Source organism: Neovison vison, chromosome X (assembly GCF_020171115.1).
Source record: "Neovison vison isolate M4711 chromosome X, ASM_NN_V1, whole genome shotgun sequence".
Lineage (NCBI taxonomy): Eukaryota > Metazoa > Chordata > Mammalia > Carnivora > Mustelidae > Neogale > Neogale vison.
In genome coordinates, this window is record NC_058105.1 from 99864121 (window position 1) to 99885205 (window position 21085).

The 21085-nt window shown below is 35.4% G+C and overlaps 1 protein-coding gene across 1 annotated transcript in view; it reads right to left on the minus strand.

The window, feature by feature from the left end:
- CFAP47 (cilia and flagella associated protein 47) overlaps positions 1 to 21085 on the minus strand; it is a 515984-nt gene that overhangs the window by 80839 nt on the left and 414060 nt on the right. The window contains exon 58 of the mRNA XM_044235156.1: positions 17777 to 17875. Coding sequence (XP_044091091.1) covers positions 17777 to 17875 — 99 coding nt within the window. The remainder of the gene's footprint in view (positions 1 to 17776; positions 17876 to 21085) is intronic.

Here is a 21085-nt window from a genome sequence, read left to right on the forward strand (position 1 = left end):
CTGTCCCCATGGACTACCTTCCCATTGGGATATCACCATTTCTACCTAAGTTATAACATGTTGACTTATTCATAATGTAAGATTATCCAAATTTCTGATTTCACTCTTTCCTAACAAATATAACTATGTGTGATTTCCTCAGCATCAATGTAAATTCGATCAATATGTCTCACTGGAGATTTTGGTTATAAGTAAAGTTGTCTAGCCATTTATCAGGTACTTGCAAGCCATTTCCCAAGATATGACAAAAGATCCTTTATCCCTCAATATCCATGCAAAGAAGTATTTAATTTTCCAGTGTCTTAATATTTAGCATGTTTAATTGACCCAAATTATCCAGGGAAGATGTAATTAGTGCAAAGCAATTTGGAACAATTACCTATATTCTTACACCTGCAAAAAGCAATTTTACTATTATGGCTCAAATTTACTTTAAATTTTTAGATAATCTGACTACAAAGTTTGTTATCAAGAATTAAGTAAGAAAAAAACAAAAAATGTGCTCACAAGCTGAACACCACAATATTCAATTTTTGTTACTGATCTTTTGCACTCGCATGTCAGACATTCTATTATTTCCTTAATACTTTGCCTTGAAGACTTCAGCTAAACATTACAGAATAGTGAGACTAAATATCCATTTAGCATTCATTCTAGCATATTGGCTTTCTCTTCCTGCTTTTTGTGATACATCAATTTGCTGAATATGATCTGTTTTTACACAAGACATAGATGGTATGGACTCAGATGAGACTCTATCAGCCATTTATTATAGCCATCTCTGTAGGCTAATTCATTCATTCATTCATGTTGTCCTCAATAAGGGCTTTTCTAGACACCCTCTTCAAAACTGCACCTTCAGCACTACAACTTTCCTTATTCCCCTCTGGTACCCATTTTCTTTCCCCATCCTATTTGATTATTGTCTGTATTTTCCTACTAGCATGTAAATCCCAGGAGGGGAGAGATATTTGCCTGTTTAGCTCCCTGCTGTATCTACAGAATTTAGAACAGGATCTTAGCATATTGTAGCTCTCAACAAATATTAATATGAGAATGGTGGAGCCAGGAACTATTTTAGTTACTGGGAAGACCATAGGAAATGAGGGAAAACATCATTTGTGCTGTGGAACTTTAATAGAAAGTGGATGAAAGAAGAGGAATAAATTGGTAGATAACTACATAATAGGTTTTAAGTTAATTATTTAGGAAGAGAGAATTGGTGAAGGCTGTTTTCAGGGAAAACTTCTCTAAAGAAGTGACACCAAGTGAAGGCATTTAAAGGATTCAGAGGAAGGTAAGCAAAGAAGCTGGGGTAAGAGCGTTCCAAGCAGGAGGGCGAGCAATTTAAACAAAAAGGATTGGCTCAGGATGTTACAGCAGCTCAATGAAGGATGGGAGAGATGAGAGGTGAGGTCAGGGGAAAAGAAAAGAAAAAAGCATGGACCAGATGAGGGAGGTGGAGACTTTCTGACCTCACAACTCCTAAACCTGAACTGGATAACATAGGGAGGTTTAAAAAAAGCATAGTGCTAGAACTCAATTTACAATAGATCCCTCTGTCTTCTGTGTGGAGATCAGAATTTAGGGTGCGAAATAGAAATTAAGGAAGCAATTGTAGCAGTTCAGGTGGTATAGACTAGGGTAAAAATGATGGAGGAGGTAAAGAGGGGCCAGAAATGAGATATATACTCATGGCTTTGTGATCGGTATTCACTGATGGGCAGGGAATTTGCGCTGAGAACAAAAAAGGAATCAAGTATGACTCCTAGGTGTTTGGCAAGATGAACTAGATAAATAATGGTGTCACTGAGATGGAAAAATTTTTGAGGAAGAAATGAGCATGACAGTAAGGGGACAGATATATCAAGAGTAATATTTAGTAAGAGATACCTACTAGATGTGTATGTGAAGAAGGAAATAAGCAGCTGAAACTCAAAGAGAAATTCTGGAGTTGGAGATATAAATTAGGAGTTCATGGTGAATAGACAGGATCCACAAACCCCAAAGAATTGACCAGGAAATAATACAGCTGGAAAAGAGACAGGACTGAGCCTCAAATCAGGCCAACATCTTGAGTTCTGATAGCAGATAAAAAACAGAAAAGACGACTCACAAGGGCTGAACAACGACACATGAGAAAAACCAGAAGTCAAGTTAACATAACATTTTGAGGAAGAAAGGTCCACTATGTCAAATACTACTGAGATATAAAGATAATGACACAGCATTGACCTGTAGACTATGCAACATGAAAGCACAATTTCCTTGACAAAACTAATTTTAGTTAAGCTGGTAAGATTAAGTTCTCACTGAAGTGAATAAGAGCACTGATAATAGAGATAAAGAAGCAGAAACAGTGAGGAGAGATAACTTTTTCCAGGATTTTATCTTCAAAGAAAAAGAGAGAAGTGGTTTGGGGGCTGCAGGGGCCATTGGATCAAGGTGTTAATCTAACATATATTGATATTGCGCTGGGAATCATCCAGTCAACGCAAACACTGTAGATAGAGGTAAGATGAGGATAACTGGGCGGAAAGTCTGTTGAATAAATCAGAAGAGGTAAAATCTGGGATCCAAGTAGAGGGGCAGGTTTGTGACAGGCGGACAAACCAGGTGGCCATAGTAATGAAAGTCAGAAGTTTTTCTTTTTTGTTTTGTTTTGTTTCTTTTTGTCTCCCAGCCATATTTAGCTATGTGTGTGCAAGTGTAGAAAGGACAGAGAGTTAGTCTGTGTCTGCTGTAGTAGACTGGACCACTTTTTCTCACACTTCAGTCCTCTTTATTATAATTATATAATCATGGCCATGGTTTGACTGTGATTTGACTTTGACATTTCCCCTGCTACGGCAGACAGACTATATCTCCATTGATACTAAGTATGACTTGATTTGACCAGTGAAATGTGTGTATGGGTACAGTATCCAAGTTGATGTCTTAGAACATCTCTTGCCCTCTTCTTGTTCTTCCAGACACAATGAAAAGGACATGGTTTCGGTATATCCCAGAATGAATAAACACACAGAACAGTTCTGAAACTGATACGGAAGCTAAACAAGATTCACAAGCAAGAAAAATGAATGTTTCTGGTTATAAAACATTGAAATTATGAGGTAGTTATGCAGTATTGATGCAGCAATTACTGACTAATTCACCTTGGTTGTGGGTTTACTTAGTGAGTAGAAGAAGGAAGATAAACAAGGAAGGTGAAAGCATAAGGAAGAGAGTGACTATCACGACAGAGTAAATGACCATTTATCAGAAGTTTTGGATATAAATGTTCAATATACTAGAATGCACATATCTGTACCCCAAGATCTCATGACGGAATTTGCCCAATGCCTTGTAGAAAACAAAGAACATAATTATTACGTATTTTCCAAGATCTGGGAGTTTAGCAAAATATAGATAGTCCCTCATGGTAGGGCAAAAGCAATACACATTCAGTGGAAATTGTACTTTGAATTCTGAATTTTTATATTTTGCTGGGGTCGTGATATGGTGTATGATACTCTCCCATTATGCTGGGCAGTGGCAGTGTTCTGCAGCTCCCAGTCAGCTACCTGATCACAAGGGTAAATAATCGATACACTTAAAACCATTGTGTTTTTCACTTTCACTACAGTATTCAACAAAGTCCACAAGATATTATATACCTTATATAAATTAGGCTTTGTCTTAGATGACTTTGCCCCACTGTGAATGTTCTGAGCAAGTTTAATGTAGACTAGGCTGTGCTTTGATGTTTGGTAGGCTAGGTATATTAAATACATTTCGACACGGTATTTTCAACTTAAAATGGCTCTATTGGGATATAACCCCATCATACATCAAGGAAGATCTGTAAAACTAGGTTAAAGTGATAGAATTTGCTCTTGGGGCACCTGGGTGGCTCAGTGGGTTGAGGTTTCTGCCTTCGGCTCAGGTCATGATCTCAGGGTCCTGGGATCAAGCCCCACATCGGGCTCTCTGCTCAGCAGGGAGCCTGCTTCCCTTCCTCTCTCTGCCTGCTTCTCTGCCTACATGTGATCTCTGTCAAATAAATAAATAAAATCTTTAAAAAAAAGAATTTGCTCTTAATCTGTTCATGCTATTATTACTATTCATGTTTGTTTTCATTATAAGCATTCTACATGATTTTAATGATATATCAATTAATTTTTTTAAGGAATTAACATAAACTCACTGGCTAGCATTGGAATCCTCCTTGTTCTACTCCTTGTATTGCAGCAACCCAAACTCAATTTATCATCACATTACCATTCTAAATTTACTTTACACAAAGAAAGACTCACAGATTCTTAGAGAAATTATAAATCGTGCTATGGACTTTTAATAATAATATTCAAAAACAGTTGGGGTTTGGAATCATTCCAGAGATAATATTTCCTAACAGACTATTTGAAAATATAGAATTATCAAAACTAAGAATGTAACATTGGTTCAATACGATTAACTAACCTATATGCCTTATTCAGATATTATTAACTATTCTACTAATGTTATTTTATATCACGTGGATCCAAGCCAAGATTCTGCTTTGCATTTAGATGGCATGTCCCTTGCTTATCCTTTAGGCTGTGACTCAGCCCTTCCTTGTCTTTTACGATCTTTTATGATACTTTAAAGTGTACTGGTAAGTTATTTTATAGAACACCCTTCAGTTTGAATTTCTCTGATGTTTTCTCAAAAGACTGAGGATATATATTTTGGGGAATAATACTGGAGAGATGATTTCTTCTTCTAATTATCAGAGGATACATGATATTGATATACTTTATTATTAGTCATGTTAATCTTTATTGTTTGGTTGAGGTGGTATCTGCCAGGTTTTCTTTTTTTAATTTATTTGACAGACAGAGATCACAAGTAGGCAGAGAGGCAGGCAGAGAGAGAGAGAGGGAAGCAGGCTCCCCGCTGAGCAGAGAGCCCGATGCGGGGCTTGATCCCAGGACACTGAGATCATGATCTGAGCCGAAGGCAGAGGCTTAACCCACTGAGCCACACAGATACCCCTGCCAGGTTCTTTTTCTCATACTATTTAATATATATCTGGTGGAAATACTTTGAAATTATGCAAATATTCCTTCTCTTTGAACTTTCGCCATCCAATTTGATCACCTATCAGTGGACCTTGCTTGTATCAGTTATGTGTTTAGTATTTCTCCAGACCCCAAAACATTCAGTTGACTATATTTGTGTGGGTCTAAATCTGAGTTTTCTCTACTGTTAATTTGATCTTCATGCCCATCTTTGGTCAGGACAAATTGTCTGTATGTCTGTTTAGTCAATACAAAATAATGCAGATTTTAGGTGCAGGCATACCTCATTTTGTCATGCTTCACTTTATTAAGCTTCTCAGATAATACTTTTTTTCCATTTTTTCTTTTTTACAAGTTGAAGGTTTGTGGCAACCCTGTATCAAGCAAGTCTCTTGGCACCATTCTTCTAACAGCATTTGCTCACACTGTGTCTCTGTGTCACATTTTGGTAATCATACATTTCGAACTTTTTCAGTCTTATTATATTTGTTAAAGTGATCTTTGATCAGTAATTCGGACTCACTGAAAGTTCAAATGATGGTTAACATTTTTTCGTGATAGCGTATTTTTAATTAAGGTATGCACATTGTTTTTTAGGAATAATGCTATTGTACACTTAATAGACTACAGTATAGTATAAACATCACTTCTATATGCACTAGGAAACCAAAAAATTCGTTTGACTCATTTTACTGTAATACTCATTTTACTGCAGGGGTTTGGAACCAAACTTGCCGTATCTCTAAGGTATGCCTGTACATCATAAAATCTGTTGGTGTAAGCTTTCCAATTTCATTCTTCCTCATTTTGGGGGGAAATTCTAAATCTTTTGTCCTTTCACATATATTCTACAATCAGTTTATCAATATGTGCAAAAATAGTCTCATGATAAATAGACTGGAAATGCACTGGATCTATATATCAAATTGGAGAGCACTGGCACTTTAACTGTATTTGGTTTTCAGTCAATGAGCATGACACATCTCTATTTATTTAGGTTTACTGAATTTCTTCCATCAGTGTTTTCTACTATTTGGTATAAAGATACTGTACATATTTTGTTAGATATTCACCTATGAACTGCAGGGGTTTTTGTTGTTATTAAAATGACATTTTTAATGTCACACTCAAATTGTCTATTACCAGTATACAGAAATGCAATTGGGTTTTATATACTGACTTGAAGAAGTGGTTAATCCTACATTGTAAAGAGTATTTTGGGAGTATAGAATTATAGATTGACAGTACTTTTTTCCTTGCATCATTACAAATGTCACTCTATTACCACCCAGCTTGCATGGAACACGAAGAGAAGTCTTTATTCTTCTGTGTGTAATGTGTCTTTTAAAAAAATCTGGCTACTTGCAGTGTGTTTGGGTGGCTTGTTCATTTAGCCTCTGACTTTTGATCTCAGCTCATATCTTGATCTCAGGGTTGTGAGTTTGAGCCCCTACTTTAAAAATAAATAAATAAAAATTTTAAAATTTTATTTTGACAGAGAGAGATCACAAGTAGGCAGAGAGGCAGGCAGTGAGAGAAGGGGAAGCAGGCTTCCTGCTGAGCAGAGAGCCTGATGTGGGGCTCGATCCCAGGACCCTGAGACCATGATCTGAGCTGAAGGCAAAGGCTTTAACCCACTGAGCCACCCAGGTGCCCCAATAACTAAAAAAAATTTAAAAATAATAAAAAGATTTTAAAAATCTGGCTACCTTCAATAGTTTCTTTTTGTTGCTTGCTTTCTGCAGTTTAAATATCATTTGCCAAGTTTTCTAAAAAAACAAAAACAAAACAACAACCTCAGTTATTATCTTTGCAAATATTTCTTCTTTTCATCTCTGGTGTTCTATCTTTCTGCCTTCTGGAACTGCCATTACAAATATGTGAGACTGCTTGATACTGTTCTATAACTCTTCAATGCTCTCTGTTTTTATGCCTTATTTTCTTTTTAATCTTTACAGCAGTACAATTTCTACCAACCTAATTTAAAGATCATGGATTTTTTTCCTTTGGCTGCGTCAAATCTATTGATAAGTCCATCAAAGACATTATACTTTTCCTTTGTTTTCATTTTGAGCATTTGTTTGATTCTTTATTTATAACTTCCATCTCATTGTTTAAATTAATCTAATCTGTTACTTCGTCCAGTTTTTCCATTCAAAGCTTAAACAGTGTAATCTGTATGCCCTTTCAGATAGTTTGAGCATCTGTGCCATGTCCCACTTTGGTCCTAATGATTGATTTTTCTCTTGAGAAAGTGTTATTTTCCCCTTGTTTGTATGTCTCATAATTTTTTAGTTGGAAGTGGTATAATTTTGTTTAGTATTGGGGCTAGTTTGCCACAGGGCTTTTCTTAATGTCTGTTCTACTCTTAGCTGTAGGTCTTGCCCTTGTAGTGTGCCTCATATAGGGTCACTCTCTTGCAAGGTGGAATAAGACAGTATTATGCTAAGTGAAATAAGTTAGAGAAAGACAAATACCATATGATTTCACTTGCATGTAGAATTTAAGGAATAAAACAAATGAACAAAGCAAAAAAGAGACAAACAACAAAAAAAAATCAGGCTCTTAATGATCAATAACTGACAGTTACCAGAGGAGAGGTGGGTAGGGGGGTGGGTGAAACAGGTAAAGAGGATTAAGAGTATACATATCGGGGCACCTGGGTGGCCCAGTCTGTTAAGCTTCTGCCTTCAGCTCAGGTCATGATCCCAAGCTCCTGGGATCAAGTCCTGCATTTCTCCCTCTGCCTCTCTCTCTCTGTCGCTCATGAATAAATAAATAAAAATAAAATCTTTATTAAAAAAAAGTACACTTATCATGAGTACTGAGTAATGAGCAGAGTTTTGAATCACTATATTATACACCTGAAGCTAATACAATTTTGTTTGTTAATTATATTGGAATTAAAATTTTTTAAATCACAATTTTTAAAGATACAAGCTAGTTGCAGACTAGTTAATTAATGAAACAACCCAGAAAATGACCATAAAATCAATTGTAGAGTGTGTGTATAAAGATATTATCTTATTAATATATCCGCCAATTAATTAATATATTAATAATACTGAAGGTACTAAACAATATATTATGCATCACTATATTATATAATCATAATATATTTTCATAGAAATCAAGTTATAAATTACTATTGGTTATATTAATTATAATAATCAACAATGTATTACTTATATGATAATTACATTAATGATGTTTGCATTCAGCGGAAGAGCTGGTTTATTTCACAAATGATACAATCACAACTTGCTATCTGGCTAAAGGAAAAACAAATGGAAAATTTTGCATACAAAATACAAAGATGAATCTAGATGAACTATATATGTAAATATTTTTTAAAACTTTAAAAGTCTTGAAAAAAGTTTAGTAGTTTATTTTCACATTGTTTGAAGAAGAAAATCTTTCTAAACAAGACAGGTGACCCAGAGGATACAAAGACAGGATGATTTTACCATAAATTGCAAAAAAAAATTATGGGAAAAATTCTGTAATTTGAAGACACCAAATAATAGATTGGAAGAAATATATCTCAAGGCGATATCAAAGTGTTTTTCAATGGATAATACGAAAAAGTCTTACAAATTAATAGCAGAGGTAAAAACATTTAAAATGAGCAAAAGTTATGCAAATACAATTGACAAAAAGCCAAATGCAAAGAGCAAATTAGATCTGCAAGCTCTGCTTCCTGGAACCCAAAGAACTTCTTGTATTGGCCAACGAAATGGTTTCATGTTGACAAGATAGGCATTAATTCTCAAAGAAGAAAGAGCGATGTTACTTCATTTACCTCTCTGCCTATATATCTAAGCTTAAATAAAGCTAAAATAGAATACTGAAAACTTTTAAAGTTACATGAAAATGACATTAACTAAAATTATATCTGGTTAGTTTTACTTATCTGTAGAAAATTATGTGATAAAATAAAGGCCTGTTTTTAAAGAAAAAAAAAATTAAGTGGAGCAGAGCAACATGGTTAAACGTATTTTCCCTATGTGTTTTCCTGCCAGGAATATTTACGTAACCAGAAGTAGGATTTCCTAATACTGTGATTACTGCAATGACAACAACCAAAACTGAGACTCTAAATCTTTTCTTTAAGTTAAAGATAAAATTTAATTAGCCCTTACAGAGATTAATTAACATTGTGTGAAATGTTTTGAATAGTGTGCTAATCATTTTACCACTGCATTGGGGAATACCAAGAGCACAAAAGTGATATAACAGTCATCATATAATAATATTCAATTATATTAATCTTTCTCGTGAAAATGATTAAAAATTTTCTATTCTTGAGCAAATAATACTGTTATTGTTTTAAGTAAAGCCTTTATGTTTTCTAAGAAGCAATAGGAGAAAAGAAATAGTTAGCTATTGTATTTAAAATCAGTAATAAAGTATTAAGTATAAACAAACATAGAAGTAGCTTATCTTATATGACAACAAATTACATATTTACCATTACTCTAATATCACAAAAATTAGATACATTGTTAATATTCTTGCTATTTTTAAAAGGTAATCTAAAATGGTTTTGAGCATGACTTGTCCATTCGACAAATGCAAAAATATGAAAAATACATAAAAAATAAAATTTAAACATTTCTGAAGACACAAAGTTGGTGAACAATGAAAATATACAAAATGGACATTGATACAAAGATTCAGAATCACAGAAATGTCATTATTTCCTACAGGTATAAAGTTAAAATTTTAAATTGAGAAATTTAAAATAATTTCAATATTCTATCAGGTTTTCTCTGGAGGTAAAATTTATGATAAATGTCATATGGTTACATAAACAAAGAAGAATTGCCAGTATAACTCTGAAAGGGAAAAATAATGTGAGAAAGCTATCCTCAACATATATTAAAGCACATTATAAAGCCTTTTCAATTAAAACAGCACAGTTTTGGCTCTCAGAGAAAGATCAGTGGAATAGTAGTTATAACCCAGGAAGAAACCAAGTACACATGGCAGGTAGTCTATGATAAGTTGGCATATCAAATCAGTACAGACAACTTGGGCTTTTAGATAAAATTTGAAGAAATAGTTGAAGGGGAAAACCATATTCTTATATTTAAAAAAACTCAATCACTCAATATTTCTAAGATGCCAGTTACCCTCAAATGAATGCATAATTTCAATATAATTCAAATACAAATCCTAGCAGAGGCATGAGTGTGTGTCTGATTATCTATGTACCTTGTATGTTTGGAAATTAACTAGATGATTCTAAAACTCTTATAAAAGTACAAAGGATTTAGAATAACCAAGAAAATATTGAAGAGCACAGAAAACTGTAAGGATTTATATTATCACATATCATATATTATCACATATCAGAGCTACAGCAGTTAAGGCAGTATGGTATTGATGCAAACACGGATGAGTAGACAATGAGAACTGAAGAGAAAGTCCAGAAACAGACCACATACATACTGTCACTGGATTTGAGAGAAAAGTGTTACAGCAATACAATGAAGGAAAGGATAGCTTTTTCTATAAATGGTGCTAGGGCAATTTGCTATACATAATGAATAAAATGAACCTTGACTCGTACCTCGCCATATTTAAAGTTACTGAGATATGTTCTAGGAAAAGTAAACAATGCTTCTAGTAAAAAAGAGAAACATATCTTCATGACTTTATGCCCAAGCTACCAAGACTATGGCCAGTATACAGTAGCTAGATAGCAGCTCTCTGGGAGGAGTGCCTTCAGCCATAGAGTCACCTGACCAAAGCCAAACTCCTTTTCTGAGGCAGATGCATTTAATGATAGATTGACATAGGCAGTGAGCCGGTGGCGGGGTGGGGGGGGAGATGGAGGTATAAAATCGTGGTTTCCTCATTTCAAATTGGGGCAACTCTGAAGAGCTACCCTAGTTTCAATGTCTGCCATGGTGTGAGCCAACACCTAAATACTTCAGTATTTGTGAAGTGTATGAAACAGTTCCTTGCACAGAGAACACTGCTATTGTTCATGGCAAGTGACACTCTTTTCCATTCAAATACTATTAAGTAAATTATCATATAGGTGACATGCCAAAATTTGTGAAGGTGGTATATGAATAACAGAAATATGAATTTTTTAAAGATTTTATTTATCTGACAGAGAGAGAGAGAGAGAGCACAAGTAGAGGAAGCAGCAGGCAGAGGGAGAGGGAGAAGCAGGCTCAGAGCTAAGCAGAGAGCCCGATGCAGGACTTGATCCCAAGACACTGGCATCATGACCTGAGTTGAAGGCAGACATTAATGGACTGTGCCATCCAGGCGCCCCGGTGGTATTTTTTTTTTTAAAGATTTTATTTATTTATGAGAGAGAGGGGGGGGAGAGAGCAAGCACAGGCAGACAGAATGGCAGGCAGAGGCAGAGGGAGAAGCAGGCTCCCTGCTGAGCAAGAAGCCCGATGTGGGACTCGATCCCAGGACGCTGGGATCATGACCCGAGCCGAAGGCAGCTGCTCAACCAACTGAGCCACCCAGGCGTCCCCCGGTGGTATTTTTTAATGAAAATGTTGAATAAAAGTAGAACACATAAAGGATTAGGGATATCAAAAGGAAGAAAAAAGATGAATAATTTTAAAAATAGAGATACAAATATAGAAATAGATATCTACCATTCTGTAAGAAATTCTTTTCTAGAGAAACAAGTATTCTAGAAAACTAGTATTTACCTAATATAACAAGACTGTCATCAATGAGTAATTGATGAAAATTAAAAGCATTTGTTTAGCAATTGTTTCACCTAGAAAACAAATGGAATTCAGAAGGAAAAAAACCCTATAATTTCTTTCTTTATTCATTTTTCCGAAATATATTCTTTTTTTTTTTAAAGATTTTATTTACTTATTTGACAGAGAGAAAGATCACAAGTAGGCAGAGAGAGAGGGAGAAGCAGGCTCCCCGCTGAACAGAGAGCCCGATGTGGGGCTCGATCCCAGGACCCTGAGATCATGACCTGAGCCGAAGGCAGAGGCTTAACCCACTGAGCCACCCAGTCACCCCCAGAAATATATTCCTGGCATGTATCGTCAGTATGCTAGTCTTGTTTCTTATAAAACTGAAGAAACCAGGAATCCATTTTTGTGTTTACCTACCTTACCCAGACAAATAATACTAATAACCAATACTTATAGTTTCATGTTTAGAAATTTCTTCACATACACAACTGCTTGTTCTTCAAAAAATATACCAGTCAGTAAAACCAATTTTCATTTTTTATGATGTCCAGATTAGGATCTAGAGCACAGAGAAACTAGCTCAAGCTAAAACAACTTTCTAGGTTACAGTCAAAACTAGAACACAGCAGATTCTCCCACTATAAGTCTAATGCCAGTCCCTGTAACTTGGATCTCTTCCTAGGGTCCTAGGAACTAGCAATGTATTCTCTAGAGCTACAGTATGATATAAAATAAAACTAACCTCTCCCCTCAACTCGGCCCTGTTTTTTAAAATGTTACAATCAGAGGACCCAGAAAAATGTTACAGCTCAGATTTTTTTCTCAAGGGTTTAATCTTGATTTTGCTTCAGTGACATTTGATTACTTCCTGGTGAAGGAGAAAAAGAACGCTTCAAGTCTTATAAATGTATCAGCTTTGTAGCAGGATGTCTTTCACGATCACAATTCACCTCTACTCTTATCTCATTCTTGGTTACTCTACCTAATTAGATGTGTAGACAAGAATGAGCTTCAAAGTGAAAGCCTGGCAGGTTAACATTCTTCACTGACAGGAATATCCCCTTTCCCCCCTCCCTCCTGTCTAGTTCCTGTCACCAATTTTGAAAGAAAGATAACAAAAAGGGCACTGAACTTATTAAAAACAAAATGAAATATTGAGCTATCTACACCATGGCATGGGAACTCATTCTAAGGAAGAAAAATTCTAGGGAAAAAAAAAGTTTCTGTAGAGGAATAAAATGGATGCGAATGTCCTTTTCCAATGTGATAAAAGCAGTGTTAATATCTTCATATATATCAATGCGATTTTATTGTAAGATTTTATAAATACAAAGGAACTTAAGTTTCAGAAAGAAGTTAATATGAAAATGTTTGGAGAAACTACTTTTATCTACGTCCTTTTGTCACATATAGGCCAAAATGTTGCTGAAGTCAGGTTGAGACTGGGATGTTGCATAGAGTTTAGCATAAAATGAAGCAGCAGCATTCGCACTGAGAAACATACCCCCATCTCAGCAGCTGTCAGTTGGTCTCCCTTTAATGCTGAGCCCTTCCCTGAATTGAACTGAATGCAGTGTCACAGGATATAGCAAATTGGAGGGCAGGAGTTTAGAACCTCTTTGCTAACTCAGTTTATCTGAGAGCAATATTTACAAAAGTATGTTTCTTAGCCAGATATACATTCCAAAAGCATGTTATGTCCTCTATATGGAAATATAGACAGCATTAGAAAAAAAAAAAGTCCTAGGAAACCCTGTCATAAAAGAAATTTTGTTTAGGCTGGTATTTCCCAGTTATTTAAAGCACAGAACTTAGTTTTTCTTTTTTTTTTTTTTCCTCATATCATACTTTTTTCTTTCTCTTGAAATTAGTATTTCACTCTACACACGTAGGTAAATGCTGGTCTAGAATAAGATAATCTGGGGCACCTGGCTGGCTCAGATGTCAAGTGTCTGCCTTCAGATCAGGTCATGATCCCAGGGTCCTTGCTTGGCGGGAGGCCTGCTTCTCCCTCTCCCACTCCCCTTGCTTGTGTTCCCTCTCTCCCTGTGTCTCTCTCTCTGTCAAATAAATGAAAGAAATCTTAACAAAAAAAATAATAAGATAATCTTTATAGTTCTCAAGTATTCACCAAGGAAAGGTTCCATATAGAGGTGGAAAGAATTTTAAGGTTATAAATGCTTTACATGGCATATGAGATTATACCTACAGGTAATTTTTACAGTATGACAAGTGAACCCTAAAGTCTCTAAAAATGTCCATAGCAATATAAGAAACAGAGCACCCATTTTGGTTGTATCCTTAATGTTTATATTCCCCAAATCATCAGGAATACCCCTAATACTAATACCACATAAGAACACCAGAGCAAACAAGAAGTTTCTAGAGAAAGCTTCCCCTTTCTCTAATTAAAGAAAATAATTTGGAGATTTTATTATATAGAGCAGCAGGGAGTACATATTGAACTGTCAACCCACCACATAGGCAGGGTATACACTGTTTATTGAAAAAACAAGTCACAGAAGACACTAGAGAAATCAATACAGAATGCAGGAGAACACTAGATTAAATTTGAAAATGATGTGAAGGCAATTATAACAATATGAATTATAATTAAGAAAGTACTTTCAGAATCTCTTTTTTTGAAATTAGAAAATTTAAAATTGGAACACACAATGTTGGTCTGTGTTGCATAGAAATCACATTATATATAATTACTAACTGGATTACTTATTTATTTAAATTTGGAACTATATTAAAAAGCACTTGCTGAAAAATAAAGAACTAGGAATCCAAAAAAAAAAAAAGCCAAGAAAGTCATTTCGATATATGAGCAGTTCAAAATTAATAAACAAAGATAAAAGGTTTGTAAACTAATGCAATAAGGCTGTTAACTTTGGTAAAAGAAACAATTTCCATAATTCCTATACACAACTCCATGTTTAGAGTAGGCAATTCCCTGGCATTTTATTTTTATTTATGTATTTATTTTGTACCTTTTGTCCCCTTTCACCCATTATTTGGATTATTTAAATAAAAGTACGGGTACTGGAAGCTTTATGTTTTCGTCATGCAAAAAATGAACTTTATGGACACTTATAAACACTATGCTTGAAAATAAATGGTCGTGGAGAAGCAGATTATTGTAAAGATGTTCTCAAATTTGTCTATAGGTTTAATGTAATTGTAATCAAACGTTTTTTTGGGACTTCTTTGAAACTTGACAAAAAGTCATTCTAAATTCTTTCTATAAGGATAAATAGGTGATAAAAGGAAACAAATTATTTATGTTTTTAATTCATTTTCTTAAAATATTTATTTATTTGAGAGAGAGAGTGCACACTAGCGAGAAGAGTAGAGGAAGAGGAAAAGAATCTCAAGCAGACTCCATGCGGAGCGCATGACGCAGGGCTTACATTCACAACTCAGATCGTGAATGGAGCTGAAACTGAGAGTTGAATTCTTAACTGACTGAACCACCCAGGCAACCCAGAAATAAATTATTTAAGAGATCATGAAGGATGCCTGGGTGGCTCAGTTGGTTAAGCAACTGCCTTCGACTCAGGTCGTGATCCTGGAGTCACAGGATCGAGTCCCACATGGGGCTCTCAGCTCCACCGGAGTCTGATTCTCCCTCTGACCTTCTCCCCTCTCATGCTCCCCCTCACTCTCTCTCAAATAAATAAATAAAATCTTGGGGGGGAAAAGATCCTGAAAAGAAAGAAATAGAATAAGAAAACATTAAAAAAAAAAGAAGAAGAAAACATAAAATTATAGGATTTTAACTCCATGGCACTAGAACAAGACCTGAAACAAAACAGGATAAATACAACCTGAATACAGGCTGCAAAATTAAATAGCTACAGGATGATTATTATTATCAAATGAAAAGCTGGGAAACTTGCTAATTAAATGAGGGGGATCAAATTAGATTACAATTACATAGCAAAAAAGCAAACCTAGGTGAATTAAAGGAGTAAATGAAAAAGCTGCCTATTTACATGTAACTCCTTCCCCATTACAAAGAAGAAGAAAAATAAAATGCAGGTGTATTTTTTATGGATTTCACAATGTGGAGAGACTGAAAATGCAGAACCAATGGAAAAAAAATTTTAAAAAAGAAAATGTCTCATATGGTAAGTAAATGTCTCAATGCGTAAGTGAAATTAAAATATAAGCAGACATGTAAATAAATAATACAAATATAATAAGGTTGTTATTTGGCATTCAGATGGTTTCCAACTTTTTGCTATTATAAACAGTGCAGTATTTTGATTCTTCAAATGATCTCTGCAGAGGGGCACCTGGGTGGCTCAGTCAAGTGCTGAACTCTTGGTTTTTGGCTCAGGTTGTCATCTCAGGGTCATGAGACAGAGCCCCTTGTTGGGCTCTGTTCTCAGCGTGGAGTCTTCTTAAGACTGTCTCTCCCTCTCCCTCTGTCCACCACCCCATAAAATAAAAAAATAAATCTTTAAAAAAATGATCTCAGCAAAATTGCAACTACTGGGTCTAAAGGGTGATAGTTTCTAAGTTTCTTTACATGCATTACACAAAGTGCTTTTCAGAAGGTATGTTGTGATTTACATTCCCCAAAGCAGTACTTGTTCAAATTTCATCATGGTTTTGAGGAATACAAAAACAAAGATAAAAAAGGAAAAAAAAATTCCATGGCTATCATTTAGATCAACATCTACTTGAATATTAGTGACTGTGAACATATTCTTTTTTTTTTTTTAAAGATTTTTATTTATTTATTGGACAGAGAGAGATCACAAGTAGGCAGAGAGAGAGGAGGAAGCAGGCTCCTTGCTGAGCAGAGGGCCCAATGTGGGGCTCGATCCCAGCACCCCGGGATCATGACCTGAGCTGAAGGCAGAGGCTCAAACCACTGAGCCACCCAGGCGCCCTTGTGAACATATTCTTAATCATTCTTTGACCATCTGCACTTACTCTTCCGTGAACTGCTGCTTACACTCTTTTTAATGTGTTTCGAAGAAGCTGAAAACTAAGACTTTGAAGTCATACACAAGGAGGTTTAGCTTTGCCATAAAGCAACTGTCAAGATTTTATGTAAGTTAATTTTTCTGAATTGCAATCTCCTTGGTTCAGTAAGAGTAATAATAACACCTACACTATGGAGTTGTAGCAAATGAAATAAAATAATGAGATTTAGAATGCTGATATATATAGATAGCATAATAAATAGAAAAAAGTCATGAATCCATTTGTATTGGGATGCTAGTAGTGGATGCCAATTCCAGTTAGTATTTTTGTATTACGTTAAGATAATTCATATTTTAGCATATTTTTCCATAACCATTATGATTAATTAAATGTAAAAATATTATTTTAAACATTAATATTTTTTAGAGCTTTAGATTTTCAAGCAACTTCATTATTTCTTAGGCCTTAGATTTCCTCCTATTCATCAATATGCAGGTGGGATGATTAATACACAGTAAAAATAGATGTACACACTCTAATAAATTTTCAGGGAATCATTAGCTTTGTAAAGATACAATTATTTTTCATGCCTATCAATAGCTTTAGTATATTATTTTTTAGCATATTTATTTTTAATTTTCCAAAATCGTCCATGACTTACACATTTAAGTATATTTTTTTAAAAGATTTTATTTTTAAGTAATCTCTGCACCCAGTGTGGGGCTCAAACTCACAAACGGGAGATCGAGTCTCACACTCTACTGACTGAGCCAGCCAGGCACCCATCACACACTGAACTATTAAGTGGGCGAAATGACTTTCGAACATTCAAAATCTCAAAGAGAAAATATTTTACAAGTTGCACTTATAAGCTATGGAATGAAAAACAGTGAATATATATATATATATATATAAAATGAACATATATAAAGATTATACTATCCATGTTTTTCTATCAACTTACTAAAATTTGTATCCAAGTATTTAGTAGTATAATTGTTATTAAACATGTATTAAGACAACAGACATATAATGTCATCATCTCTGAAATATAAAAGCATACAGAATGACAGAATATAAAGCTGAATTCCATACCTTGTGTGTGACTCAAACCGGTAAACTTGAAGGCAGAAGTCTCATGAAAGAAGCTATCCCAGTAACGGTCAATGGTGAGATGCCTGGGTTTTTCCTTACCTAATAAAAATATAAGAGATATTATTTCTCCATGTCACATTCAAGAGGAAAAATAGGGGTGGAGATTGAGAGAGAATCAAAACTCTCTTCTAACAGGAAATTTCTCAGATGATTATTTTTCAAAGTACATATTAAGAAGAGATTTAAATGCCATTTTTGAAGAACATATCCAGCATTATAAAGGTTTTCTCTATAATATTAAAAATATTATAAAATCAACTCATACATTCTTAGAACTTAATGTGAACTACTCAAATAACAGGTATTACTGAGAGCCTGTTTGAGCCCATTGTTTAAAAATCGATCCCAGTAGTTAATATTTACATATGTTTAAATGTATATGCACTGACAATAATTTAAACCAATAAATACAAATAAATTACCCAAAATGGCTACATAACATGTACTTGCTTTTAGTGCTACTATGTATAAAACACAAAAATATCTGTCAGCAAAGACATTTATAATTTTAAGTACAATGAACTAAATATCAGCTGACACAGTCTTTGGAAATGAATGGGAGTGCATATTACAACCCTTATGAAAGGGATTTTTGTAACATATGGTAAAATTTAATATATATTTACTATTTTGCCTATGAATACTGCTTGTAGAAATACACCTTAAATATATACCTCAAACATGAAACAATATACACGCAAGGGCATTATTTGTATAGCAATATGCATGGGGGCATTATTTATGTAGAAAATTATTAGAAATAGGGGTGCCTCGGTGGCTCAGTGTATTAAGCCTCTGCCTTCAGCTCAGGTCATGATCTCAGGGTCCTGGGATCAAGTCCCACATGGGGCTATCTGCTCAGTGGGAAGCCTGCTTCCTCCTCTCTCTCTGCCTGCCTCTCTGCCTACTTGTGATCTCTCTCTTTGTCAAATAAATTAAAAAAAAGAAAGTTATTAGAAATAACGAGAAGGTCCATGTATTGGTGACTAGTTGTATATAAACAGTAATGTAGCAAAAACTGAGGTACTAACAAGTCATAAAAATCAATGGGAAAGGGGTCCATTAACTATTTTAACTGGGATTCCTATATGTATACATATTGTTACGTGAAATTAACAAAGTGCAAAAGAAATGACATAGTATTGACTTTGCATGAGATAGAGGGTGACATGGGACTAGTACGTATATATGCACTTAGTTATACATGCTCATCTTTGCAAAACCAAACACAGTATGGACAAATCAGAATCAAATGAAGATAAAAATGGTTGAGAATGTGGTGGATGGTATAGGACTAGGAATGAAATTTCTTTCAGTAGAACTTTTTATATAGCTTTGAGTTGTGAACAATACATGTTTCACAAATTCGAAAATACAGTAGAATTTAAGAAGTCTCAAAAAGCAACCCTGTGGGGCGCCTGGGTGGCTCAGTGGGTTAAGGCCTCTGCCTTCGGCTCGGGTCATGGTCTCAGGGTCCTGGGATTGAGCCCCATGTTGAGCTTTCTGCTCAGCGGGGAGCCTGTTTCCCTTCCTCTCTCTCTGCCTGCTTCTCTGCCTACTTGTGATCTCTGTCAAATAAATAAAAATCTTAAAAAAAAAAAAAAGCAACCCGGAAAACTGAATTTAAGTAAAAAAAATCATGAATCATCTTTGTATGAATTGACAAAAAAACTACATGGAATAAAGGATTAATCAAAGAATATTTTAGCCGTATTTCTCTGACTACTAAACTGTAGTACAATATATTTTTGGTGGAAAAAGTAATTATAAAGAGAGCTTTAACTCTATTTAGTAAGTTTCCATTCCTTTTTCTTTTTTTCACTTTTCTTTTTTTGTAGTAGTAAGAATATAGCAATTTTGACAACACTAGCCAAGATATTGACTATGATAGAGCAAATGAACTACACTGTTGTGTTGAGAACCAAGTTTCTCATGTGGAAGAAGGGAGAGAGAGTGAGGTAAATTGAGGAAGAACCAGGGACATCCCAGCAATAGTGAACACACCTACTGCCCATTTCTTGGATACTAAATACCTTGTCCTTAAAATTCAAACCTTAGAAAAGTGTCTAATTCTAGCTTTAAAATTAGTTAAGTGTTAAAACTGGAACATCTTGTGCCAGAAATAACAAAATGTTCAAAAACTGATAGAAACAATTTAAAGGACCTAGGGATTAACTTGCAAAGGATCCTGCTGGCCAAACTGGGAGGTATCCAAAAGAATAATAACTAAAAATGGGGCTCCTGGGTGCTCAGTGGGTTAAGCCTCTGCCTTCAGCTCAGGTCATGATCTCAGGGTTCTGGGATCGAGCCCCGCATCGGGTTCTCTGCTCGGCTGGGAGCCTGATTCCCCCTCTCTCTCTGCCTGCCTCTCTGTCTACTTGTAATCTCTCTGTAAAATAAATAAAATGTTTTCTTTTTTTTTTTTAAATATTTTATTTATTTATTTGACAGAGAGAGATCACAAGTAGGCAGAGAGGCAGGTAGAGAGAGAGGAGGAAGCAGGCTCCCCGCTGAGCAGAGAGCCTGATGCGGGACTCGATCCCAGGACCCTGAGATCATGACCCGAGCCGAAGGCAGCGGCCTAACCCCTGAGCCACAGCCTCTGCCTTCGGCTCCAGGTCATGATCCCAGGGTCCTGGGATCGAGCCCCACATCAGGCTCTCTGCTCAGCAGGAAGCCTGCTTCCTCCTCTCTCTCTGCCTCCTCTCTGCCTACTTGTGATCTCTGTCTGTCAAATAAATAAATAAAATCTTTTAAAAAAAAAAGAATAATAACTACTAATAATAATTAAAAAAAAAAAAAACCAACAACCTAAGAAGACAAAGTAGATCCACGCCTCTCCATCTTACAACTAAAACTTGTCAGACGTGACATAACAGATAAGCCTGGGAAGACTTTGAGAGCATGGGAAGAAAAAGGTAACTTGAGGAACAGCATGGTGGTGGGTTCCTGGTTTCTTTTTTTCTTTTCTTTTTTTTTATTTCAAGGAGGCTGTGCAGGGCTTGGATTCATGACCCTGAGATAAAGACCTGAGCTGAGATCAAGAGTTGGATGTTTAACCGAACGAGCCATCCAGGTGCCCCAAGTTCCTGGTTTCTATATTGCCTGGTACATACACTAGACAAGACACTGCAGAACTCTTGAACCCAGATCAGCTAAGAGGGGCAGACAAAAAAGAAAAAAAAAAAGAGGAGGGAAGCTGATCTTCTAGCTCCTGCTCATAGGCACAGGCAGCACTCTGATTCTCTT